The sequence below is a fragment of the Taeniopygia guttata genome, chromosome 1, assembly GCF_048771995.1.
Source record: "Taeniopygia guttata chromosome 1, bTaeGut7.mat, whole genome shotgun sequence".
Classification (NCBI taxonomy): domain Eukaryota; kingdom Metazoa; phylum Chordata; class Aves; order Passeriformes; family Estrildidae; genus Taeniopygia; species Taeniopygia guttata.
In genome coordinates, this window is record NC_133024.1 from 97,816,321 (window position 1) to 97,841,049 (window position 24,729).

The 24,729-nt window shown below is 37.2% G+C and overlaps 2 protein-coding genes across 4 annotated transcripts in view; one reads left to right on the forward strand and one right to left on the reverse strand.

Moving 5' to 3' along the window:
* Positions 1-4,188: 4,188 nt before the first annotated feature.
* Positions 4,189-9,198, reverse strand: TRAPPC2 (trafficking protein particle complex subunit 2; the record flags this gene model as incomplete). Its single annotated transcript, NM_001245233.1, is given in 5 exon segments — positions 4,189-4,859; positions 5,689-5,774; positions 6,515-6,659; positions 8,274-8,384; positions 9,138-9,198. Coding segments are annotated over 4 exon segments (423 nt in total). The 3' UTR covers positions 4,189-4,760.
* The window catches only part of OFD1 (OFD1 centriole and centriolar satellite protein), a 31,304-nt gene continuing 15,765 nt past the window's right edge, over positions 9,191-24,729 (forward strand). Inside the window, exons 1-15 of one of the 3 annotated variants that reach the window (XM_030280941.4) lie at positions 9,191-9,312; positions 9,427-9,528; positions 11,340-11,540; positions 12,313-12,381; positions 12,467-12,494; positions 13,265-13,372; positions 14,132-14,268; positions 16,267-16,440; positions 18,336-18,442; positions 19,326-19,445; positions 21,765-21,838; positions 22,501-22,592; positions 22,738-22,927; positions 23,575-23,705; positions 24,071-24,182. In XM_030280941.4, the coding sequence (XP_030136801.4) occupies positions 9,433-9,528; positions 11,340-11,540; positions 12,313-12,381; positions 12,467-12,494; positions 13,265-13,372; positions 14,132-14,268; positions 16,267-16,440; positions 18,336-18,442; positions 19,326-19,445; positions 21,765-21,838; positions 22,501-22,592; positions 22,738-22,927; positions 23,575-23,705; positions 24,071-24,182 (1,639 nt within the window). In that variant the 5' untranslated portion in view covers positions 9,191-9,312; positions 9,427-9,432. Of the gene's footprint in view, positions 9,529-11,339; positions 11,541-12,312; positions 12,382-12,466; positions 12,495-13,264; positions 13,373-14,131; positions 14,269-16,266; positions 16,441-18,335; positions 18,443-19,325; positions 19,446-21,764; positions 21,839-22,500; positions 22,593-22,737; positions 22,928-23,574; positions 23,706-24,070; positions 24,183-24,729 lie in introns of all 3 variants that reach the window. The other 2 variants (XM_030280943.4, XM_030280945.4) reach the window with 2 other exon arrangements.

Sequence of the window (24,729 nt, forward strand, 5' to 3'; positions counted from 1 at the left end):
TGTAAATTGTGTAGGTTTGTAAGTAGGAAGTAAATTTCCTACATATTTAATGTCCATTTTTTCCCAAATACTATTCTAATGCTGCACTAATTTTTCCAGTGGTTTAATGCAAAATACTGATAAATTTTAAAATTAATGTGTGTCCTCGCCTTAAGTCCATGCTAGCATGTTTCTGATCAATAAGGTGAGAAATCCGAGTAACTGAAGTATAACCATTTTTTGAAAAAGAAATGCTTTTTTCAGTCAGCTTTAATAGCACTTGAAAGGATCCTCATTGTGAAAGTTTTTTAGGAAAACTCCTTGTGTACAGCCTTAGAAGCTCCAAACTTCTTGTTCCTGTTAACCTGAGCTATGATTGTGTTTACCAGTAATATCTCCACTGTGATATTAAGGATTGGCAATATGTAGAGAACTCAGGAAGCTCTTGACTTACAGTAGATTTGACAGCTTTCAGCCCTAATACAGGTATATAAAAATAGATAGTGTTTGAGCTGAATTTGATAATTATTAAAATTGCTATTTTAGGATATGGACTTGTACCTTTAAGAGATAATGTCTTTTATATTACTGAATTCATTTCATAATTATGAACCAGAGCAAATTCTGTATTTGTTGGACAGTTTTTTGCAGTCAGGCAGACAAAACTGCAGGTGTTTTTGAGGCTTTCAGGTGCAGTTTAAGTGGTAGAATACTTGTATGAGAAATTTTTCAATAGTGGCTCTCAAAAGTAACCACTGTTCTTGCAATAGCAAAATTGCTAGTGCACTAGCAATTGCTTCCATCTGTAATTGACTGCTAACAGGCTCACATGTGCGTGTGGTCTGAGAGAGGAAGTCTGATGCTGCAGGACAGGCCATGTTATTCCTTAAACAACTGCTTTCTGTACAGAAACTTTTTTGTTTCAATGGAAAAGCCTTTCTTGAGAGTACATTACCAGCAAGCACTTTATCTTAAAAGTATCTGATCAATCTGTACCAGGTGTAATTATTTGGAAGTAAAGCTTTCAAAAACAAACCCTTCTTGTTCCTCTTAGTACACTTTTCTGAATGTATTTTATACTTGCTTGAACTTGTCCAGGACAACTTTAGTCTGCAGATCTACTACTCCTGCTTAAAACTACCATCTTTTTATCTTTTGTGCATTCCTAAGTCTGATTCATTCTTGCAGCCCTGCATCTGCACCAACAGAACTGTGTTTTAAACTTAGTCCCTGAGCAGTTAAATATAGGTTGAACTGCTACTTATGTTTAATTTCGAGTCAATGAATGAAAATATCTGTGAAGAAAATCTTAGCTAAATTCCTCCTAATCTTAGGATGAGAGAGCAAAAAGCTTTATAAATGAAGATTGCTTGTGTTAGGGGCTACTAAGCTAGTGACATGAAATTTTTGTAAAACTACTACCTTGCTACTTAAAGCTTCCTTTAACATTCATTTTAGCAGAGATTAAGGTTGGAACAAAACAGGAGCTGAAGATACTGAGTACTATAGATACCATTCAAGTAAGATTGCTAAAAAGGAAAAATGAAGGATGAGAACCACTGTGGTCTTTCTTCTGTGTAGGCATCTGTGTTTTCCCATCTGTTCCCTTTCCATTTAACATAAGAAGTAGGTTTAATAAAATTAAAACATAATGCCATAGAAGTGTATTACTCATGCCCTGGGAGCTGCTGTACCACAACTGTACACTAATCACAAAAGTGGCCAGTAAAGATAAACATGCTGTAGTAAATAAGACAGTATAGGAATTAGGTTTAGGCCAGGAATTGGTCTCAGAGAGAAACTACGGAGTGCCTACAGAACCAAGTATCTTTTGACGAGCAGTTATAGGTGACAGGTATAAAATAATGCTTAATAACAAACATTAACTTCCATACTTTGTAAAAGCTAGGTATCATTCCATAGGGATGTAAGGTAGGCATTTGTGGCCTATGTTTCAATTCACTGATTTGTTTCAAGAGCTAACACACCTCAAATATTTCAGGGTCCTGTTAGCAGTAGATTAACAGAGCATACTGTGTAACATGTATGCAAAGTTCCAGTGTCCTTTAAATGAGAAAAAAACTGTTGTGGCAGGTTGGTGAGACTGATGAAAGCTGTGCTTGTTAGAGAGCAGAATGGGAAGGGGCAGAAGAAGCTACCTAGGACAGCTGACAGCTCATGTCACAACAAACTGCATCTGCTTACATAAGATGCTTTAACAGCTGCTCCATACCTCAAATGGATCTTACTTGAAGTCACCTGACAGGTTACCTTGACAGGTTACCTAAACAGTAATAGAACCTGGTAGAAAGTGGAGTCCGAGTTGCTTTTCCAGCCTGGATTTATTGAGGTCGATTCATGCCAGCTTCATGCTAATGTTCTCATCTCCTTATGCTTGGTTTTTTAATGACTTAGGGTAATTCTAGTCCCCTTAACTCATTAACTTTTTATTGCCTTTATTGCATAATGCAGATTATCTCTGTTTTCTTGTACTGCAACAGACTTTATTTTGAATTCTTAAGTCTCTGAGAGGGTAGGAACATAATCCTTGCAAAGGAGGTGTCTCTTCACTGAGAAACTGTTCACTGAAACATGCTGGAACTGCAGCCTTCAGGCCTAAAGCAGATTTGTGACTTTAGTTGACCACAAGATAATTTTCACCCATGACTTCAGCTGATGGTCTTTCAGCTGACCGTGAAGAGTCACAAACTAAAGTCTAAACAAGTGTTTGTCCATGTACAGAGAACTTGGAGCTACCTTGCCAAGGCCTTCAGAGTTCTGTCACAAGACAATGCTCCTGAACCACAAATTAGGACAAAGGGGATGAGTCAGGACATAATTCTTCCATTTCTGTGGCCAGTAACAGTCTGTTTTCATAAAGCCTAGGTGGACCTGAGTCTGCATTTCCCATCTACAATTCCTAAATTCAGAGGAAAAAGGGAAAGGTGTAGGGGAGGCATAAGAACAGGCACCATTTGACTAATTGCCTTCAGAAATCAGTCAAGAAAGAAAACGCTTTCATTTTATTTAAAGTTCTACTGCAGTAGCAAATGCAGTTATAAAAAATGTAGCTTCTAAAAGTGGTAGAAACTGTTAACACTAATCCTTCCTATTTGCCAAGCCTTTTCTTCCTGCTAAGTATGTGATTATTTAATTGAAGTATTTCCTCGGTGAATCTTAACTGTTAGGATTTTTCTAGCTGTCATGCTACAGGGGAGGAGGTAGAAAACTGCAGCTCAGTGGCTCCTTATCACATGATCAATAATGCTTTACCTCTAATGTGTTTGTTATTTCTGTGTATACAGAAAAAAAAAAAAGTTGATTTATATAAAATTACATGACATTTCTAAAGTGCTGTACTGTGCAGTTTGTATGCAAAAACATTGCAAATACAGACCACCCCACCAGGTACTGTTACTGTGGTTATCTGGTTTTCTTCTAAATCACTTCAAGTATACTCAACAGGCATCCATACTACAACATTTCATGTTTTATTTAAGGTAAATATTGCAACCTCTTTATCGTGTCCTTTTTTCTCATGGAACATTTTACAGTGACAACTTAGCAGTAAGTGCAGAAATAATGACTGACTTACAGCACATACACACGTGGTCCCCTTAATTATACAGACTATGCAAAATACTTCTTAGAACAGCATGCCACTTCCTTTGGAAATTACTTTTCAGACATAGAAAAAAAAAAGTACAACAGAGCTTATACAGATTTGCTGCATAAAGAGAAAGAATACTTAAGATTTTAAACCCAAGCAAAGCATTAGGTACATATATGCCAAATTATCTGTTTAAAAATTACGGGTTTGGAATGATGTTAAGTTTTGCAAAATGGCTCCTAAAAGCTTTTACAATGGACTAGGAGCCAGGCCAAGTAATGCCTTTCTGAAACCTCAACAAATACACTTTCATGGTTCAAAGATACTCCTCTAAATTTATTTACAAAAAGAAAGTTTCAGCAGTTGCAGAAATAATGGGAAAAAACCCATGGGTTTAAACATGTAAATTTAGTTTGGGCTTTTTTCATGTGTGACTTAGAATTAATGTCAGGGCAGATCTGGCTGTTCTGATCTACTTCATTCATTGATGCAACACTGCACCTAAATGTGTATTGCACTAAATGCATAGAAAATTTGAAATTACACACTTATAAACCTTAGGGGTTTTCCTCAGATTTTCTTGAAGTACTGGAGACAGCTTTTCTGATCTATCAATTATTTTATTGAGTAATTTATATACATACAATTACATATTAATAAATAGAGGCTTGATTTACTACCACAGAGTGTAATAGTCTGGTTAGTCTGCAGAGTGAGTTCTCTACTGAAGGAATACAACTAGGAAAGTTTGTCATAAAATTAAGCACTTAGGCCAAACAGTCAAGAATTCCCTTTTGCTCATACTAAAGCAGATGACTGGCAACATCTTTTGCATTTAGGTCTGATTTCCTCCCAACCTGTGTCAGAGGCTTACATTTTGCATATGCATTAATACATAATGTCTCAGTTTCTTCTTTTGTACCTCTGCAGCTTCTGACAGTTTAAAACCTCATTTACATGTAATATAACAGGAAACTTCTTGAGATATACCTTTTTAACCAGAGAAGCTTGGCTGTTCTTATCTGTATCAGCAAAAGAAAAAGCTGCTTCAGCATCCAATTAGTCAGTCTTCAGAAGATGAATATAAAACATGTAGGGGACTAACCAGATGAAGTACAGTTCAAACAATCAGGAAAGCAGGGAAAAGCACTCACTCAGGAGATTTATTTATTCAGCTTAAAAGGTGTTTCTTCCCAAGGAACTGGACTTTCCTTTCAAAGGCAGTGGATCGAATAGGAGTATTGAGTTCATAAAATGGATTCATTGCAAACTGGGGAAAGAACAAATATGTATCAATAAGCACAATGCCCAGCCCTGGCAAATGTCACTTCAGGTGACATCTACTACTAGCTTTCAGCCTATTTAGTGCCACTAAGAGCACAGACCCCCTGAACAGTCCTTGCTTTCCAGGCCCTTGCATTCTCCCCATACATGTGCAGAGCCATCCCATAGCACCAGCTCCCCAGAACCCATCACACTGGTGGAAATTAGAATCATTTGAGTGCCTGTGGGAGGCTGAGATGGTGATTGTTTGCCATGGCCCTGTCTAGTGGAAATACCACCAGGATTTGAGAACAAGGGCTCTGTGTTCCAAGAGCGAAGCTACCTGGCTCTGTAGAACAGTCCTTTCATTATCATCATTAATGGTGCCATTCTACCACAAAATGCATCACAAGAAGTTGGTCACAAGTTTTCTGTTGCCCAGAGAAGCTGTTGATGCCTCACCTCTGGAGTTGTTCAAGGCCAGATTGGGTGGGGCTTTGACCAGTCTGGTCTAGTGGAAGGTGTCCCTGCCTATGGCAGGGAATTTGTAACTAGATGGTTTTTAAGGTCCTTTCCTACCCAAACCATTCTAATCTATTCTACAAAAACTCACTGGACTAAAGTGAAGAAGTCTAAAAGAGCACAGTTTATAACAATTTCAAAAAGTCTATTCTGTTTAATGGAAAATACAGCCTTTGTGTCACACATTACCAGCTCTGGCTGATGTGCTTATACAGGCACCCAAGAGAAAACATGCTACTACAGCTGTGCCTGAGCACAAACAGCAGAACATGCTTAAAACTAGTGCAGAAAGACCATTAAAAATGATTTCTTACCTTTATATACAACTCATACACATCAGTAAAGAAGTTCTTAATTCCATCTTCTTGCCTTACATCATGAAGCATTATAAATCTCATATGTACAGTAATTAAGGAGAATAAAACTTTTACAAAGAAGAGACATTATCCTGAGATAAGCATTTACACCAAATTCAACATATAACTAAAATGTTTAGCTGTACATGAAACAGCAGTGACTCATAGGAGGAAGCATTTAAAAAAGTAATTGAGGCAATGAAATATGGAAAGCATTAAATTTATGTTTTAACATCCCCCTGTTTGAAAATAATCACCTCTGTATCGAAGGTTTCTTTTTTAAAACATTGTAATTCTGAATGTGGATGATGCCCCCTGCACTTCAACCATGTACTCCTAAAGTTAAAATGTTATTCAATGTTACTTGCTATGTGTAACAAATGCTTCTCAACAAACAGTTCTAGGACTACCTGTACATAGTATCAAGCCTCACTGCACTTTGACCATTGGAGTGACTGACACCAGGCATGTTCACTGCAACTTCTCTCCAACAAGGTCAAACGGGTGGGAACAGAGAATCATAAAAGCTTTCTCAGAGCCTCTCATAGCTCTTTACTTCATGTACCACATCTCATTATGCTATTTTGGCTCCTACAAAAGTAAAAATCCATCTTTCCAACTGTTCCCAACTGCTGTGCCTCCCAATATAGTTTCTCCTGAAGCTGATGACTCTAACAATAATAGCAAATAGCCAGAGAAATCTGTTCCAAACTCACTTTATCTAACTTACCTCTTTCTAGGAAAAGGCTTTTCTTATATAAGGAAAGAGAATAGAAAAGGATATGTCCAGCTGTGACAAAAGCAGAAACAAACCATTCATTAAACTTGTCCACAGTCTTCAAATACATGTTGTTAGAAAGCCACATGTTCTCATCTACGAGGTCAAGAGCAGCATGGGCAATGAACTGGTTGAGATGGCGATGATCATCCTAATGCATTTCCAGAGGACAGCAGATTGGTAATTCAGTGAAAGGAATGAAATATAAACAATAATTTGCTTCAGTTACATAATGTTACATATACCCCGCTTTTCTGTCACATGTGCCATCCTGTAATTAAATGAAACTAGCATATGTTTTCATTATATTTGGTTTCAAGGGAGAAAAGAGATCATAATAAAAAGATCATCACAAAACCAATCCTGAGAGCAATTAAATCAGTAAAGCCTGTATTACACCTCAGGAATGAACTCAATCATAAATTCTTTTGTTTACTGATGGGCAGATTCTCACTACTAACTTATTCCACAATAGAGGCCCTCATATGTGTTTTTCTGTTCTTTCCAGCCATCTGTTTTTGTGATATTTACATAGCATACATAAAATGTAGCATTTTCTGGACTGTAACATTTCAGTCAAATTTGGCAGAAATTGACCCATAGGTTACAAGGTGTAAAAGCTGGGGGACAGATGCAGAAAGCAGAAATACAGAGGGCAGGTATGCTGATAAAATCACCTAAAGATTCTGCTTTTCTCAAGTTGTTTACCTAGAAACAGGATTGTTTTGGGGTCTTCTTTCTCCTAAAACCTAGTGCAGAAAAACATTCTGCAACTCGTATTAAATATATGCCTGCAGATGTAAACTGCATCTCTTCCTATAATAAACACAACATCACAGTGTTTGGCCTGTGTATTTTGTAGGCAACCAGAGGACATCTGCCAATAAGAGATAAAGGACAAAACCACACTGGAAGCTTTCATTAGACTGGAAGAAAAAACAGTTTTGTACTGTTTCTCATAGTAATGGGTTGCTGTTACTGCCACTCTCACCTCTCAGGTGTTCCCTGCAATCAGCTCTTACAGATCCTCACACAAAGTCTAGCCTGAGTAGCCTTATTTATGATCATTTATGGGCCATTAGTTCAAAATACAGATGATGCCATGCAGTTCCAATCACTGACAGCATATACTTCCATTTTTGGATACACTCACAGATACATGCCCTTTTATTCTGAAGTCTATTTTTTCCTTTCATGTAATGCCACTTACAGATAATTCGTTCTTTTCCCACTAGAAACAATACTTATTGAGTAGTATTGCATTTATCACATTTTCAAAGTCTTTATTTATCAATATAAGTTTGTAGCTTTCCTTACTTAAAAGAAGTATGACTAATGAAGGTGATTAAAAAATTAGGTATTTTATAGCATAAAGGACTGAATAGAGCTTTCAATTTTACTCTTCTTACTTTACCTTATTACTGTATATAATTGTCTTAAAAGTGGAATTATACAATGAACAGCTATGATAAAACCTCTGTACACTAAGAGAAATTACAAAAGCAAAACTAAGATATATATTCTATAACACACAGCAGGGAATATATAAGAAAGGTATGTTTTGTGAAGAATTAGTATAATGTGGCAAAGATTTTTTAAGAGATTTGGGAAATCCAGAGTTCTACTCCCTACCATAAAATTTCTGTTCCATAAACCCCAGAAAACAGTAGATACTTCTTTTAACAACAATGCTGGTCATGCTTCTAATACACTGTAAAATTATAAAAGAATCACAGGAGTGTCACAGGGGGGAAAAAAACCACACCTTTGACTCTACTTTTCCAGGAGGCAGAAATTCCATTTCAAATATGGGATTATCATGATGACCAACTATCACGAAGTAGAAACTTCCAGACATTCTTCAAAACAATGCTCCCTACAAGAAAACACAAAAATCCTGATGTGTCTATAAACAAACTCTTAATCCATGTAGAAGAGTTCCTAAAAATCAGCCAACATTCTGATTTGCCCATTCATATTTACCAGAGGCTGGAGAGAGATAAACATTTAGGTATGCATATCAAAAGGATGGTTCCGAGCTCTTGTTGGTGCAGCCACCTACCAGGATGAGAAACAACGGGCAGAAACTGATGCCCGGGATGTCCCACCTGGACACGAGGAAGAACTTATTTACTGTGCATGTGACTGAGCACTGGAACAGCCTGCCCAGAGAGGCTGGAGTTATTCCAGAACCGTCTGAACATAATCCTATGTCCTGTGCTCCCTACTTGAGCAGGCTGGCCCAGATGCCTCTGTTCCCTCCCAGCCTGTCAGATTCTGGGAAAGCCGGAGAGTATCCTTGGAGAGCGGACCTGGAAGTGAACCTAGGCACCCAAAACCAACTCCTGCCCCGCTCAGCGATGATTTATTCCCCGGGAGTCCCAGTCACCCGGCGATCCCGGGGACAACCCCACGGCTCCATCCCCGGCGCCCGGAAAGACCGACTCGTCCCGCCACCCCCCGGCCTCCCGGGAGAAGGGGCTCCGCGAGGCTACCATCCCCGGGGTGGGGCCCGCGGCGCAGGGGGAGAGGGAGGCGGGGAGGGAGAAGGGGCCCGGCCCGCAGGGTCCCGCAGGGTCCCGCAGGGTTCCGCAGGGTTCCGCAGGGTTCCGCCGGACCCGCCGCCTACCCCGCGCCGCGCCCCGGCCCGGCCCGTCCGCCGCCCGCCGCCGCCGGAAGCGCCGCGCTGCGCCCGCCCCATCCGGCGCCGCCGTGAGGGCTCCGCGGCCGCAGCGGCGCGGCCCTGCCCCGCTCCGGGGCCCTGTTCCCGGGCCCTGCCCCGCTCCCGGCCCCGGCGCTCTCCCGTGGGTAGCGGGAGGCTGCCCCGGGAAAGCCCGAGGCGGCGAGAGCTCTCGGCGTCTCGCTGGCTGCGGGTCGAGTTGCGAGTCAGTAACGCCCCGTGTTTTTCGGTGTTGTAGGTCAGGATGGCATCGGTTGAGAGGGAAACACTGTCCCAGGAGGAGCTGCGGAAAAGGCTGTATCAGACATTTAAGAGCCGAGGCGTACTGGACACACTTAAGGTGTGCTTTGTTCTCAGCAGGTGCTGCCTGTGACCCTCTGTGCTGCTTTAACACAGAGAGCCCTAAAAGCCGTGCCGAGTGCAAGCGTCTCACTCTCTCCACGAAGTTATTATTTTTGCCACAACTTAACTGTTATTTGGGAGGGGGGTGGGTTGTGTTGTGTTTGGGGGTTTTCCCCCCATTTACGAGGTTCTGTCTAAACAGAAGGGCTGTTCATTATGCCTTGGCCTCGGTCTTTTTCAGGAAGGTTAAAAGCCTGCTTTAGGTCTTTGAAAATACCCATGCTTGAAAAAAGACGTCAAGTAGGGGAGAGAACCACAAATTAGAATATAAAATAGGAAAGTATCTCTCAGGTTACAGGGTGTGTTTATTACGTATAATAAACATGTTATATGAATAATACTTCCAAAATACTACAACCCTGTTTTAAAACTATTTGAGCTATTTTGTCCCAGTCTTCTCATTCAGGAGAATGTATAGGAAAAAAGATCAATACTTCAAAAATATAATTGATAATTCTATAGGTTAGAATTTCCTGTTTAGGAGAATTTGGTTTTGCATTACTGATTTCCATACCAAGCTTGCAATGCTAGAACCATTTCTTGTTTGACTTCACTAATATTCTATCAGATTACTTCCTGTTTAAGTCCATTTTTCTGCTTTGTTTAACTTGTCTAGACAGTTATTTCTGCCTTCCTTTTCTGTAGTAGGGATAGGGATTCAGCCCTGTGCTTTCCACCTTTACTTTGCCACAAGATGTATAAGAGGTCACTGTTCTTGGTTGTTTTTGAGGCAACATCACATGTGTTAAAGTTGGTTAAAACTGGACAAGTTCCGAAATTAATAGAGAAAATGGGCTTTTTCAGTTGTGTTTGAGAGTTGGACTCAATGATCCTTTCCAACTCAAAATATTCTGTAGTTCTGTAATTTTGTTGTCAGCCTAATTTCTCTTGAAAACCATGCTAAAATATCAGGCTAGTCTGATGATCTGGCTTTGTTAAGTTTTGGCAATTATTTTGTCACATTTTTGGTAGCACACCATCTTTTTATTCAGTTGTGTCACTGTTGCATACCTGCTGTTGAAAGCTTAAAACACTGCTTGTGCCATGATTTTTCCTATAAGCAATTCATATTAACAATTTGAATAACTGTATAATGAAAATAATTCCTTCTTCCTTTCATGGAAGGGGATATTCTGATTTTAGGTTACTTTTTTCCCTCTATTGTAATTCAAAGAATGCAAATAAATAATTTGAAAAATGTCATTTAATTATTATTAGTGCCTGTAGGTCTCTTTGGTTAGTACTCTTTTGCTTCCCTACAAAATAATTGATATTAAAGACATTGAATTTTTTGTTTATTTTGCCACCTACTTTTGTGATGGCATGAGCAGCTTTTTGATATGAGACTCAAAAGAGGACCAGTGAGGGTTCCAAGAACACCTGAGATGGAGACCACATCAGGAAGGCTTTATTTAAGCCAAAGGGAGGGAAACAGGAAAGCAGTGATGTGAAAATGATGGTACAAGAGTGGTGTTTATGTGAGCTCCTGACTGGGAACTTCTTTTTAGTCCTTGATACATTTGATAAATTTTGAGAGAAAGTCAGAGGTCATTGTATCTACCATTAGAGGGTTTTGAAGAAGGGCAGGATGTTCGTAGTGCACTTCCAGATTTTGCCAGAATTAGTCTGTCCTGTTCTGTTTGTAGGTTTTACAAGTAAAATGAGGCTCCCTGTGGACTTTGAAAATTTAAAACTCTCATTGAATCACATGTAAACTGATAATACAATGAGGTTTTTTTTCTGTGTCAGACACAGCTCCGAAACCAGCTAATCCATGAGCTAATGCACCCAATTTTGAGTGGAGAGCTTCAGCCACAGATGGTTCCAAGTGAAGACAGTTCACTTTTGATCACTGCTTCTAACAGTTTGGTGGCAGATCATCTAGAGAGATGTGGCTACGAGTATTCACTTTCTGTTTTCTTTCCAGAAAGTGGATTAGAAAAGAAGAAGGTAAGTTCAATATTTTGCCTATTCCACGATGTCTAGGAGCTTTGTTCTCCGGAGGTTGTCATATTCTAACAATTGAAAAGATCATTTTTTGTGATAGGAAATACGAACATAAGTACAGCTTCTGATCATCTCCACAAAACATTCTGTCATTCAGGGTCATTTTCATGAATACCTAAAACTGGCAATAAGCTAGTGATGCTGTTCTGGAGAGGTGCAGCCACAGTCTGTCTGTGTGGCAGAGCACTTGGGAACTGAACCTGATAAAAGTTTGTTTGGCCATTCAATTCCCTGAAAATGTGGTTCCTGGTCAATTCAAGCTGTTCTCTAACTACAAAGTGTAGCTGAAAAGGGTGGTCCTTGCCTTCCCTTTGCTTCTCTGTAAGTGTGATAGGGTGAAGTTGTTTCTAACTTAAAATTAATTTTTTGACCTGGTCAGTAGTTAATAATCATTTGGATTACTGAGCTCATCTGATGTGGATGATAAATCAAGAAAACAGAGAAGGAAAGTAGCAAGCACATGTTGATGGTGGGCAAAGAACAAAACTCTCTTCAAACTTCAGCTGATGATGAAGCTACATACTGGCTGCTGTATGTCTGAAGTAGTGAAGATAAATAAATGTAGAACAGCAGGCCTCTGAAACTTATTTTACAGGGAATAAATAGATCTTTCACAAATGGAAAACATTTACAACTGTGAAATACTGCCATTTGCATATTTGGAATTATTTTGAATTTGTTAAGGTTTTCTAATGGATCTTTCTTCCCCCCACAGCTGTGGACTGTGCAAGATCTTCTTCAATTAATGAGGATAAATCCAGAATCCAGTCTTTACAAATCACTGGTAAAGTTATTTTGATTTTGAAAATAAGCTTGAATTACAGTGGTGATGAAAATAGACTGGCTAAAACTTCTTTTCTTTCTTACAGACTTCAGGAACTCAGAAGGCAAATAAAGGTACAAAATTTTTGCATGCAATGCAGACAGGGATTTCTATGTTAGCTTCATTTTTATTAAGATGTGAGCAACAAAAAAGCAGATTTCTTAAATATGTGTGGGTATGGAGTAATTTGGATATATTTGGATTTTGAAACTTGCAGTACACCAGGATGATTAATGTTATATTCAGGATTATCCAACTCATATTTGTGGATTAACTGTTGACATTCACTTATAAAATAAATGACTTGTACATTAGAAATATGAGAAAAATCTGTAATCAGGTATTACATATAATGCTCTTTGGAGGCTTTTCATACTAACTTTGGAAAACTTAGGTTTTGGGTTGTTTTTATAACACTGAATTAGCTTGCAAAATATACTTAAAAAACTAGCTACAGATTTAATTGATTTTCCATTGTATTATATAAGAACTAATTCTTATATCTGCATAACAAAACCTAGCTATATTGTATAATGTAAAGGAGCCTGATCTTCAAAACCCCCTATTGCTTAAAGGCCTCGTAATTAAGTACTAATAATCTACACTCTCAACTGACCTTGGGAGTCCAGAGACATGGATGAGAGGAAAAGTTGCAAAAGGACAGGTTTTGCTGACTGAGATGGACTGGATTATGCTTAAAATAAAACCATAATTGTTCACTAATATTGATTTTTAGTGAAATACTTGTTCTTTTCTTGTACATTGAAAGTTGCTTTGTCAATTACAAGCTAAAATTCCATTTAGGTATGAAATCAGAACTAACTAATCTATTGGGGCTTGCTAGGTTTCCTTATGCAAATTTTAATTGGACTTACCGAACATCATCTAAACAGGGAAACTCACAACATAGAAACTCAGACCACCTCAGTGCCTCCTTATAGAGAGTCTCTTGGTAAGTGAAACCTGTGCAAGGAAGTCTTCCCAGGTATTTTCATACTGGTATATGGTATGGCTTTATATATATTGCATGAATGGTGTTATTTTGTTACTTACTCAAATGCAACCTAAAGTTGCAATGAGTAAAGGTCATGTCTGTCACTAGAACATGGAATTTCTAAATTTTCTTATAATAAAACACAATCAGGAAAGGATTTATTTTTAAATCACTTGAGTGTTTCCTTAGGCATTTAGCTAAGACCTACGACAAATGGAATTTAAATGTTATGTGTTGGAATATGTTCTGGAGAACAGAATTGTAAATGCATGCCCTCTTTCTGTGAGCAAGTTAGGCATAGACTGGGAGTTCTTGAATGTATAATATGCATACTGTTATTAATGTATTAATAAAAAAAGCTAAAGGTTGTACAATTAATAGATTAATAAAAAAAAAGCTACAAGTTGCATACAAAAGTCCACCTATAGTAAAGAGGAGGAATGACTATGTAATACCACAAATAGTGCCTAAACAGCCAAGTGCATCCTCCTAGGTATATGTTGTGTTTATATATATATGTGTGTATATATATATATATATATATGCCTGTAAATGGCATTTCTGTGTTGCCTCTATTTTTGTGCCACACACATCTTTCTAGGATAGTGCTGCTTGAATAAGCTGAGGAATCTCCTGCAGAGTAAGGTTCCTGCAGTCTTTGGTAAGGTAACTGCAGTGAATGTTTTTAAATTATGATGATGTGTTGCTTTTTTATAGCTGAGAAGCTTCAGCTGATTGATGAACAGTTTGCAGGCTCCTATCCTCTGCATCAGAAATATGAATCTTTAGAAGTAAAACTTAATGAATATAGAAAAGAAATAGAGAAGCAGCTTCAGGAAGAAATGCATCAAAAGGTATAACTCTGGTTTATGAATTTGAGGGAGACATTAATTTTGACTTTACACATTGTAAACTTTTCATACTTAAGGCAAATTGAAAAAAAACCTAGTAGTTACAACAAGCAGAGAAGGCTAAATTAATCCAATATCTGTTGTTAATTTGATGATATAGCATGTATATCTGTCATCCCCCACAGAACGTTAAGCTTTTTATTGTGATGTTAATTTGTAACATAACATTTTCTTACTCTGGTTGTCTTAATTTGGTAGATTTTATCTACTATTTGATTATTTTGTTTTATGGAGAAATATTTATACCACAATTTTAATTTTCCTTCCCAGTTAAGATTTTGATGATTGAATTTCAGTATGGTGCATAGCAACTGAGAGGTGTCAATTACTGTTATGTAGCTTGACAGATAATTAATTTTTAATACTGATGAGAATTTGCATTCTATTTCAAAACATTGCACAGAAACACTAAAGTCATAAGACAGTATTATGAATAATTTCTAACCTTTTTTCTTCCTATAATTGAAGGCAGCTTGTCTAGAGAATTTTCCTTCATTTTGGAAATAAGATTAAGATTTTGTCACATAATCTTTTGATAATCCTTCTGTCTAAAAAAATGAAGCAGAGGGAATTTTCTGCATTTTATTTAAATACATATTTTTTCTTTTCCATAAATTTTGGTCAAGATCATCAGTTTATTTAGGTAGAAAAAAGTAAGTTAGCTGTATTTCATTTCAATATATTTTTCATTAATTTCTGTCAAGATCAACCATTCATTGGGATATAAAAATAATAATCTAATAATCAGAATTCTTCCACACACTTTTAAAGGCACTCAGTGTAGTCATCATGTATTTAGCCAGACAAGTAGAAAGATGGAGAGTTAAACCTCTTTTACCTTCATTCTGTCTTTATTCCCCAACTGGCTCTGTCTTTTTTAATGTGTAAAGCATATAAATTTGTGTGTTATTAAGTTTTTATCAGTTTAAGCAAACCAGTTGTAAAACAGGAGATGGGAAGCTCTTCTAAATTCACTTAGCTTTACATTAATATCTTAGCAACATTATGTAAATTATTGTAAGACATTTCTAATCAAATTTGTATATATACAAGTGATGCTGTATTGTCTCACTATTTCTTTTTCACAAAATTTGTGCCCACAGACCTGAGTTGCTTGATCAGACATTCCTACTGTGCCTTTTCCACTCTTTAATCTTTTCTCACAATTTTTCTGTCATTCTCTTTTGATTATTTTGTTCAGTTTTTCCTCACATTTTGTCTTGTGTGCTTGCTTTCAATTTTCTTCCAAATTTTTATTGTAATTCTTCACAATCCCATTTGTTTTCACATATATTGCCCTTCACACACTGTATGGAGTCATGTTCCCAAATGATTCTTCTGTGCAGTTGCAAGATTTGTACTTTCCTGTTTGTGTGCATTTCCTTTTTTTCAGTTGTGCTTAGAAGTTAGTGAATTGGGACTTCTCTGTAAACCTCTTCAGATGAAGTTACGTGTTTTGTATTTTTTTACATTTCTGGCATTTCTTCTGTGTCCAGGTGAATTACTGTGGTTTCTGAGCAATTCAGGGTGTGGGTCTGTTTCTGACATTTCTTGAATCACTAGTCAAAACTGGTTGTTTGGGAAAGGGACAAGAATAAAGACTGTTGGAAGAGGAGTAAAAGACTGTGGCCATTCCTTAACTCCAAGCAGAGTATGACTCCTGCAGTGCATTTTTCTTCATAGGCTTCTGTTCTGCTCTTGTCTAAAGCTGACAGTTTTGTGTAAGATCTGCTTTGGGCTACCAGATAAACACATGAAAACTATGTGAGATGTGCAGATAGTATGTGTTGCTAAGATACTTCTATCATGGTAATTATTTGTTACCAATTTATCATTTCCTAGCATGAATTTCAAGGTGAAATTTTGAATTGTCTTAGGAAGAATTGTCTTTTTTGATTTGAAGATGGCACTATTTATCTATCTTCCTCCTTTATGTAAAAGCTTGAACATTTTAAAGAAGTTGAAATAGCAAAGATTAAAATGGAGGAGAAAGTGCAGACCCAGAAAGAAATCTCTGAGCTGCGCCATGAGTTAGAGAAGACACATCAAGCAAAGTCTGAAGCCTTGATCTCTCGTGAAAAGAATGCTATTGAGAGGCTTCAAAGGCAACAAGAGGTAAAGTTCCAAATATTTTTTTCTTAATCTATTGCAAAATGATTCAGTGAGGTGGTTAGACTGTTCTTTTATCTTTGGGAGATTTACCTTCAGATCTTGGCTGATTAGGGAAGACTTAGAATTCACATTTCTTCTTATAAATAGGGGAATGCACTTAGCAACTGCAAGAATGAATATGGTTAAACATCTAAGTAGACATGACTAGAAAAGGAACAGTTCTGCAAGTTGGGATGGAAATGTAATAAATACTTTTGAATCTGTTTTAATAATTTTGCTGAATTCAGATCACTGGGTTTTTTTTTTTCACAGAAAGTTGAACATAGCTTTGCTCAGAAGACTCTAACCTAAATGGAATAAATAGCTCATATGGTACAGATATGCTGTTTATGTTTGTTTTTATATATTGAATGTTCTGAATAACCACCATCTTTACTGTAAGCTAGCATCTCATTTCATTTTTTTGAACACTTCTGTGTTGATGAGTTACTCCTCTGGGGTGTTAAATCTTGGTGCTTTGCCCGGGTAGTAACTGTTACTACAGTACACAATAATTCCTGTGCAGTTCTAAACTGCTTATCCCAAGCTGTTATTTCTCAGTTTCTGAAAGAGTAGTTTGTTTGCTCTTCTCTTGCCTGGTTACCTTGCCACCTCCCTGCTACATGCAGTAGACCTTCATATCCAAATAATAGTCATCCACAAATGCTAACTGTATTTTTGCTTTGGTGTGGTGGCATTATGGTTTGTTTGTCTTGTTTTTTTCCCTGAGAACGTGTGGTATTGGTTAACAAAGCAGTTGTGTAGGTCTCTATATAAATTACTATAATAAACATTTTATCACCATGTCATGAATTTATTTCATGGTTATGTACTTTGAAGCTGACAAGAAAACATCTATGTTATGCTATCAGTCTTCTTCTGTGGGCATGAAATAAATTCAGTAATTAAAAAAAACCCTACCAATGACTAGATCAACAATCAAGTATTGTGTATAAATATTTGATTTCTCTTGTCAGCTTCTGCACTCACTGAGAACTTTGTTTCATTTACCTGGGGATTCTTTAAACAGAGTTCAGGTATATTTACATGAAAGATGTCTGGTCATTTAACCCTTTGCTATGATGACTTTATGTCTAGGAAATGTGGCTTGAGAAACTGGTCTATTTTTTGTACCAGGAGCAGCAGCTAAATCTGTCAGCACTGTCAAATGCACGTGGCTTTCAAAGTTAATATAGGGGTCCATATGGCAAAACCATAATTTTCTTCTTAGATTTTGGTTGGTTTTTTTTTTGTTTTGTTTTTTTTTTTTTTTTTTTTTTTTTTTTTTTTGAGAGAAATAATGTCTTTTGTGCTTAAGGGCAAAAGAAAGCCATTTTTATTAAGAGGAAGAAATGTGGGTTTTGGTGTTCATATGTTCAGCACTTGGACAGTCCTGGTTACACTTTTTTATGAGTTCTGTAAATTAAACTGCAAAAATTGAAAAGCTGTTGGTTTACTCAGTTTTAGTTTTAAGTCATGTTTTATCAGTGTGTTTTTTCAACTGCATTTTTGTGAAGAACATACAAAACTTGTTTATTTAAAAAAGGTCAAGTGTTTTAGCATGTTTATTCTGAAATTTAAAAAAAAAGTTTCCTTTTACTTCAGTTTTAATCAGTGCAATTTCTCAAAGGAAGGATGTTTATGGGTAGGCGGAAGTGACTCCATCTAAAACATTTTTACTGAGTGAAAGTAGAAAGGGAATTAAAAAAAGATACTCAAAATTGAGTCCAGATGTTATTTCATATAATGACTATATAAATAGTATTTATGGGAGTAAGATCCTTCCAAGTTTGAGTGTGTTAAACAGTAAATGGAGTTTTACAGTGAAGTAAAACTAAGGCTAATGTTTTGTGATTCAGATAGAAGCAAAGGAAGTGTATGCTCAGAGACAAAGTTTGTTGAAAGACATTGAAGCCGTAAGGACCAGGGAGGCAGAACTGAAGCAAAGGATGGAGGCATTTGAAATGTAAGTTGCTGAAGGATATGTACAATGCTAAATGATGCTTCTGCAAAACTTGCTTTAAGATGTTTCTGCTTCTGTGATGTTGATATAGATAATATATCCCAGAATTTTACATTTTGAACAGTATTGTATACTGTCTCTATTAGCAGGGATACCCCATACAAAAAGATGATTCTGTTTTTTTTCTATTACACCTCATCCAACCAAAACAGTTCAGCATTGCTTTGCAGGCAAGGAACCAGATGTTTATTTCAAGTGCTTAAATTAAAAAAACCCAACCTCCAGACAGCACAGTATGTAACCCTAACACAGATGAGATATGCACATTAATATTTTGCCTATTAGCCCTATATTTTGGGGTTGAATTTTTTTTTATTATTATTTATCCTTAATAAGATCCATTTTCTTTAGTTAAATAAAAAAAGTAAGTAATCCATTTTTGGCCAAACTTTCAATACTACTTAATGTTGTTACATTGTCATCTGTTTTTTGTAGTGAAATGAGTATCCTGCTAACAAAAACTTGGGGATTTTTATCAACCCAGTAGAGGGTGCTGATAGAATAGCATGCTCAGCTATTCTAGCTATTCAGCTGTTTCTTCTGAAGTGTGTTTAGTGTGGGAAACAGAGCCAGGGTTAACCTGGGATAGCTGCATAATTGATTGGTACTGAATTTTAAACAGAGCAATTTAGTTTGTGTCACATCACCATGTTCTTAATGAACTACAATGACAGAGTCTGATTATGATTTCAAATTGCAACAGTATTCAAAACAAGCACATTGCCCTTTGATGTCTATAAATGTTACTGTGAAAAAGAAACAGAATCCCAGTCTAACAACTTTGACTTTATAACTGGTCATTGTCTTGTGTTTCTGGATATTTCAGCACCCAGAAAGTTCGGGAGGAGAAAAATAAAGCTATAGAAGATGCACTTCGACGTCGTGAGGTTGCTGTGAAGAACATAGAGGAGACATATGACCAAAAGCTGAAGACAGAACTCTTAAAGTAAATTTTTTTTCTCTTATTGGACACATAATATTTCCTATGAAAACAGAATAATAAATTCTATCGGATTTATTTTGAAAAGCGTAGCAAAGCAAGGACTTTAAAATGTGCACTTAGGTTTTTGTTTTAGTGAGGTTGAAACTTTTGCATTACTGCTAGCTATTTGCTAGTACTATAAAAAATAATTCTATTACTGTAGAAAATAATTTTATTTTGATTACAGGTTATATTATTGCTGTGGTTTAAATTCTGTGTCAATATGTGGAAAAGACATCTGACACTAGCTTGTATATTTAGACAAGAGGATCTGAAGCAGTATTAATTACTTCCTTTGACTGCAGTTAAAAGAACTGAGCATTTTATGAATGCAGAAGAGGCATGAAGGGGAAATCAGCATTAAAGAGATGTTCCCTTGGAAAAGGGGTGAGAGACATACTAGTCCATTATACAGATGAACTGGCTCTTACCTTCACCCCTTTCCAGTTTTGAAGAGAGATTCTGTGATATGGATCTCCCTCTTAATTGGTTACCTTCTATTTGAAACTGGTCTTAAGGAATTGGCAGTCATCTGTGATTTCTTTTGAAGTGTTGCAGTGGGTATATCCTAACTTTGCTATTGTACTTCCTTGTAGTACCTTGGTCACTTGAAGGGTTCCTCGATACTTCAGCGCAGACAAGAGCTCTTGGCATGTCATGAACCTGTCCCAGTTAGGCAGCTGAAGCAAGTGACTGATAAATCATTACTTTTTATTGCAAGCCAGTGAGCAGTATTATCTGTGGTTTTAGGTCTTTAAATTAAAGAGAAAAAATGTTGATAGTGCGTTTTGTTAAAAATAATCCCTCAGCGTTTGAAGATTTTGTTAGAGAACAATGAAATGCAATTAATTGACTCACAGCTAGCTACAAATAATGGTTGCAACATCCTTTCAGTACAGGAGGAGAAGCAAAGTATTTTAAGGATAAACTGCTGCTTTGCTTATTTTAACATACAAAATATTTTAAGGCATGTTGCAGGTGCTTAGACAGACAAAATTCATGTCCTTTTGTCCCAAATCATTAATGAAAAGTATTAAAGAACTGCTGTTTCTTATACAGAAGTAGTGATGCTTGCTAGCAAATCAGTCATTTTGTTTTTGCAGTAAACATTACATGTCATTTTTGGGAGAAGGATCTGAGTGGTCTGGACCATTTGCAGAAGTGCAGGAGCATGGATTTGGCTATATCTGAAACCATGTATAATTATGTCCCAGTCATGTAGAATGCTGAGCTTTCTTAGCTCCTGTAAATTCCAGTTCAGTGGAATGGCACTGTTGGATAACTACTGGGCTATGAATAGGGCAGTGCTGGACAGTGCTCAGTGTCTGGCTGGTGACTGGTGGTGTGCAGAGAATCTCTGCGACCAGTTCTGGAGCCGTTATTGTCCAACACCTTCATCTGGATATGGGCACAGGGCATCCTCAGCTTTGAACATGAGGCTTAATTAAGAGGAATAATTTCCACAGTGAATGACAGAGTTTCAGTTCAGGCAGATTGTGCAAATCATAGGAAATTTAACAAGGAAAATGGCAAAGCTCAGTGTTTGGGGCAGAAAACCCCTATCAGATTGTATAAATGAGAAAAAGGAGTTGACTGAGAGGCTGCCTCTCTGAAGAGGAGGTGGATGAGTTACAGTGAATTCCAGGTTGATTATGAGCCAGCAGCATGCTCTGACAAATAAGGCAAAACAGTATGATGGGTAAGATTAGAAGCAGCATGGCCAGCAGATTGAGGGAACTTACTGTCCATTGAAAGGTACTGGGGAAAGCTATGCTGGGGATGCCATGCCCAGGTTTGGGCTCCCCACTTCAAAGAAGTCATGAAGAAACTGGAAAGGGCTTGGTCAAGTCTGCCAGGATAGTCCATTTGAGTTGGACTCTCAAATGTGACCTTTGAGTTAATATGGAAGGGACTGGAAGTTGTGGCTTGGGAGATTTAGCTTGGACATAAGGAGCAAATCTACTGTGAGAGTAGTGCAGCATTGGTACAGGTCATCCAGGGAGATGATGAATATATGTCCTTTGAGGTTTTCAAGACTTGGCTAGGAAGAGCCACATCTGCCCTGCTGTACAGGTGGCAATAGTCTGGCTTTTTGAGGAGGTGGTTGAATGAGATGATTCACAGAGCCCTTTTCAATCATTTTGATGGCTCTATGATAGTTAACGTTGTTAATAAATAATTGTGGGATTATAGTTTAGTTTGGCAAAGAATGGAATTAGCACAAATGTCTGTGTATGTATGCACACACATCCTTCAGGAGTACATAATTGTTTTTGTTTCTAGATACCAGCTTGAATTAAAAGAAGAACATATAGCCAGAACCAATAAAGTTACTGAAGATGAGAAAAAAAATAAAGGTAACCATCTGTCTGAGACTGATAAAGTACCTGTTTATCTCTAGAGCTTATACTGTCATATGCCAAACCACTACTGTTCCTGAATGGTCCTGGTGTTCAGTGCTATAAGGGACAGAAGAGCCATCAGGACAGGTAACATTCAGCAACAGTGACAGTTCAGCAACTTGTTCCTGTTCAGAATGCAGTGGGAATCATAAACTGTTGCTTTGCACAGAGGCTGCAAAGCATTCCTGATTTTTCAGTGTCCCATTTCCTTTGGAAGTCCTACTGGCTCATTCAGGTTTTAACTGAACTCTGGTACTGTACCCTGGCACAGTTGCCAGTTTCTACATTTATTGTGCACAAAATGTTTAATTGGAGCTCATGGAAGAGAGCAGAACAGATAACAGGGTTAGACTTTAAAGTCAGGGATGTGTAAGAAATGGTACATCACAGGCATAGGAATTTGATTTACTTAGTTCTATATGTGTATATGCATATGTATACATTTGTATATACAGCATGATTTAGTTAATTTTTAAGGCGTGTGTATGACATTCAGTCATGTTTATGTCTTAAATTGAATTTTGGGCTTAGCAGCTTAAAACTGTTTTCTGCTGATACAGTTTTTTTACTGTAATACTCTACTAATTTTAATTCAGCGTTTGTAATCCTTCCTGCAGAGAAAGCTATGTTTTTGCAAGAAGAAGCCATTGCTGTTAATTCAAAAAAGGAGGAACTCAAGCAAGCTGTATCTCGCACCAAAGAGCTTGAGGTAATTGTAAATATGAATTTAAATAAGCCTGTACTCTAATTGGTGCAGTTCAGGTATGTTACAAATAAAAAAGAAAATGTGAAATAAAAATAGTTGTTGAGTAGTACAGCAGTTCATAAGCTTCTAAACTCTTCTTTGTCTGCAGCTGGACTTGGAGTCAGTGAAGGCCCAGGTTCTGTTGGTAAATAAACAGAATCAGTTGTTGACAGAAAAGCTGAAAGAGGTATCAGACTATCCTTTGCTAAAGGAGGAGAAATTGGAGCTCCAAGTGCAGAATAAACTTCTTAGGCAACAGTTGGATGAGGCTCGGAGTGAGAACCAGCATCTTCGAGACAGTCAGTGTGAATGATTTAATTATTTCCTTGTTTATGTTTCTCTACAAGTATTTGTTTAGAAGTAAATTTTCATTAAAATGCTTTCTTTATATTACGTTTGGTGGTAGTTTGCATGAAGCCCAAGCTAATGTTTGCATATAATTGAGCAGTCCTTGGCATAAGTTTATTTTCTTTTATATGTCTATATGGGAGAAATCCTGAATTAAATGGTACTGTAATTTGGAAGGATATCCCTTTCACCCTCTGAAAAAAGCAGTGCAATATTTCTAACCATTGCTTTAGTATGGTTAATAATGGTAAGAGAATATGGCATTATTATTGAAGCGCTTGCCTGACTACAGTAATAAATACAAAGTATTTCTAATGTGCATTTCAGATTACAGGAGCATAGAGATGTGTTTCAGTTATGTAAGATAAGGATATGTATTTTTCTTCCTAGTCTGGGTCTAGGTCTTAAAGGACTACACCAACAAAGATTTTGGTCCTTTGTAAAAGGAAGAAGAAAAAGATCTCCAAGTACTTATTTAGAGAAAGCCTTGTTATGTTCCTAAAATCAAATCAGCTTTACATGTTCACAGACTATTGTGTAGAAAAGTGCACACTTGTTATTCTTCGTCTGAGTGTCTGGTGTTTCCCTTTTGGGGCAGAGCTGTCCCAGCCCTCAGCAGAGTACCTGGCCTGCCAAGTGGAGCTGAGGAGAGTGGAGCATTCTAAGAAGTTGATGCTGGATGAATTTGAAAGTCATAAGCAAATGTTGGAAAAACAGCTACAAAGTGAGGTAAATTATTATTTTGAAATTATTTGAATATTTTCTTCTTCCTGTCATCTCTTTCACAATTACCCATCTGCCTGTGTAGGCCATTTGGTGTGCAGTTACAAGAATTGTTTGTACTGTGCTTATTTTTATGTATACAACTCCAAAGAAAACAAAACATTACCACATCAAAAAACTACCAAAACCAGTCCAACATTACCAAGTCTTACTGAGTCATCAAACTGTCAGTGATGACTTTCAGTAGGATACTAGGTATATATAGTCTGACTGGACCCGAACAACATTTAAAAACCAAGTATTCAGCCAGTTGAGATTATTCTTCTTGTTTGAATTATGCTGGTTTTTGTTTTTCTCTTGATTTCCTATAGATTGAGCGTTGTGCCCAGTTAAAGGCCCAACTGTTAGACTCTGAAGCTACTGTCAGGAAGTTAAATGTGCAGGTTGAAGAACTGAAACTGCAAGTGAAGCAAACACAGGCAGGTTTGTATCTTACACTAGAGCAGTTCTTTATGAAGGACAAGTGTAAGAAGTTTCAGAATCTTAAAAAAACTGCAGTTGTGTAGAAGTAACACATCACCAGGGAGTAGATTTTAAACTTTAAAATCAAAATCTGTTTAAAACCCAGTTTAAAAAGGAGACTCCTTACAACCTCCTCTCAGAAAACAAACCTATAGGAGGAAGGAAAATACTCCTCCCTGAGCATTTGCATATTTTTATTGTCTGTTTTTCCTCAATATAAGGATATTAATATTTGCTGGTAACATAAACGACGTTTTCCAGCAGGCAACTTGTGTTTTATTGTGTTTTGATTCTTAAATGTTCATAATAAAAATAATAAATTTGAAATTTTATTTTGTACCTCAAAATTTAAGTCTAACTCTTAAACAGATTTAGTCAAGTCTAATAACTTTTGCCTAACTTATGCTTAACTTCTCTTGTATGGGCATTAGAAACAGGGGCATGTACATAAAGAAATTCAGTCTGCTGAAGAAATGTTCTTTTAAAGATGTCTGTCTGTCAGTTTGTT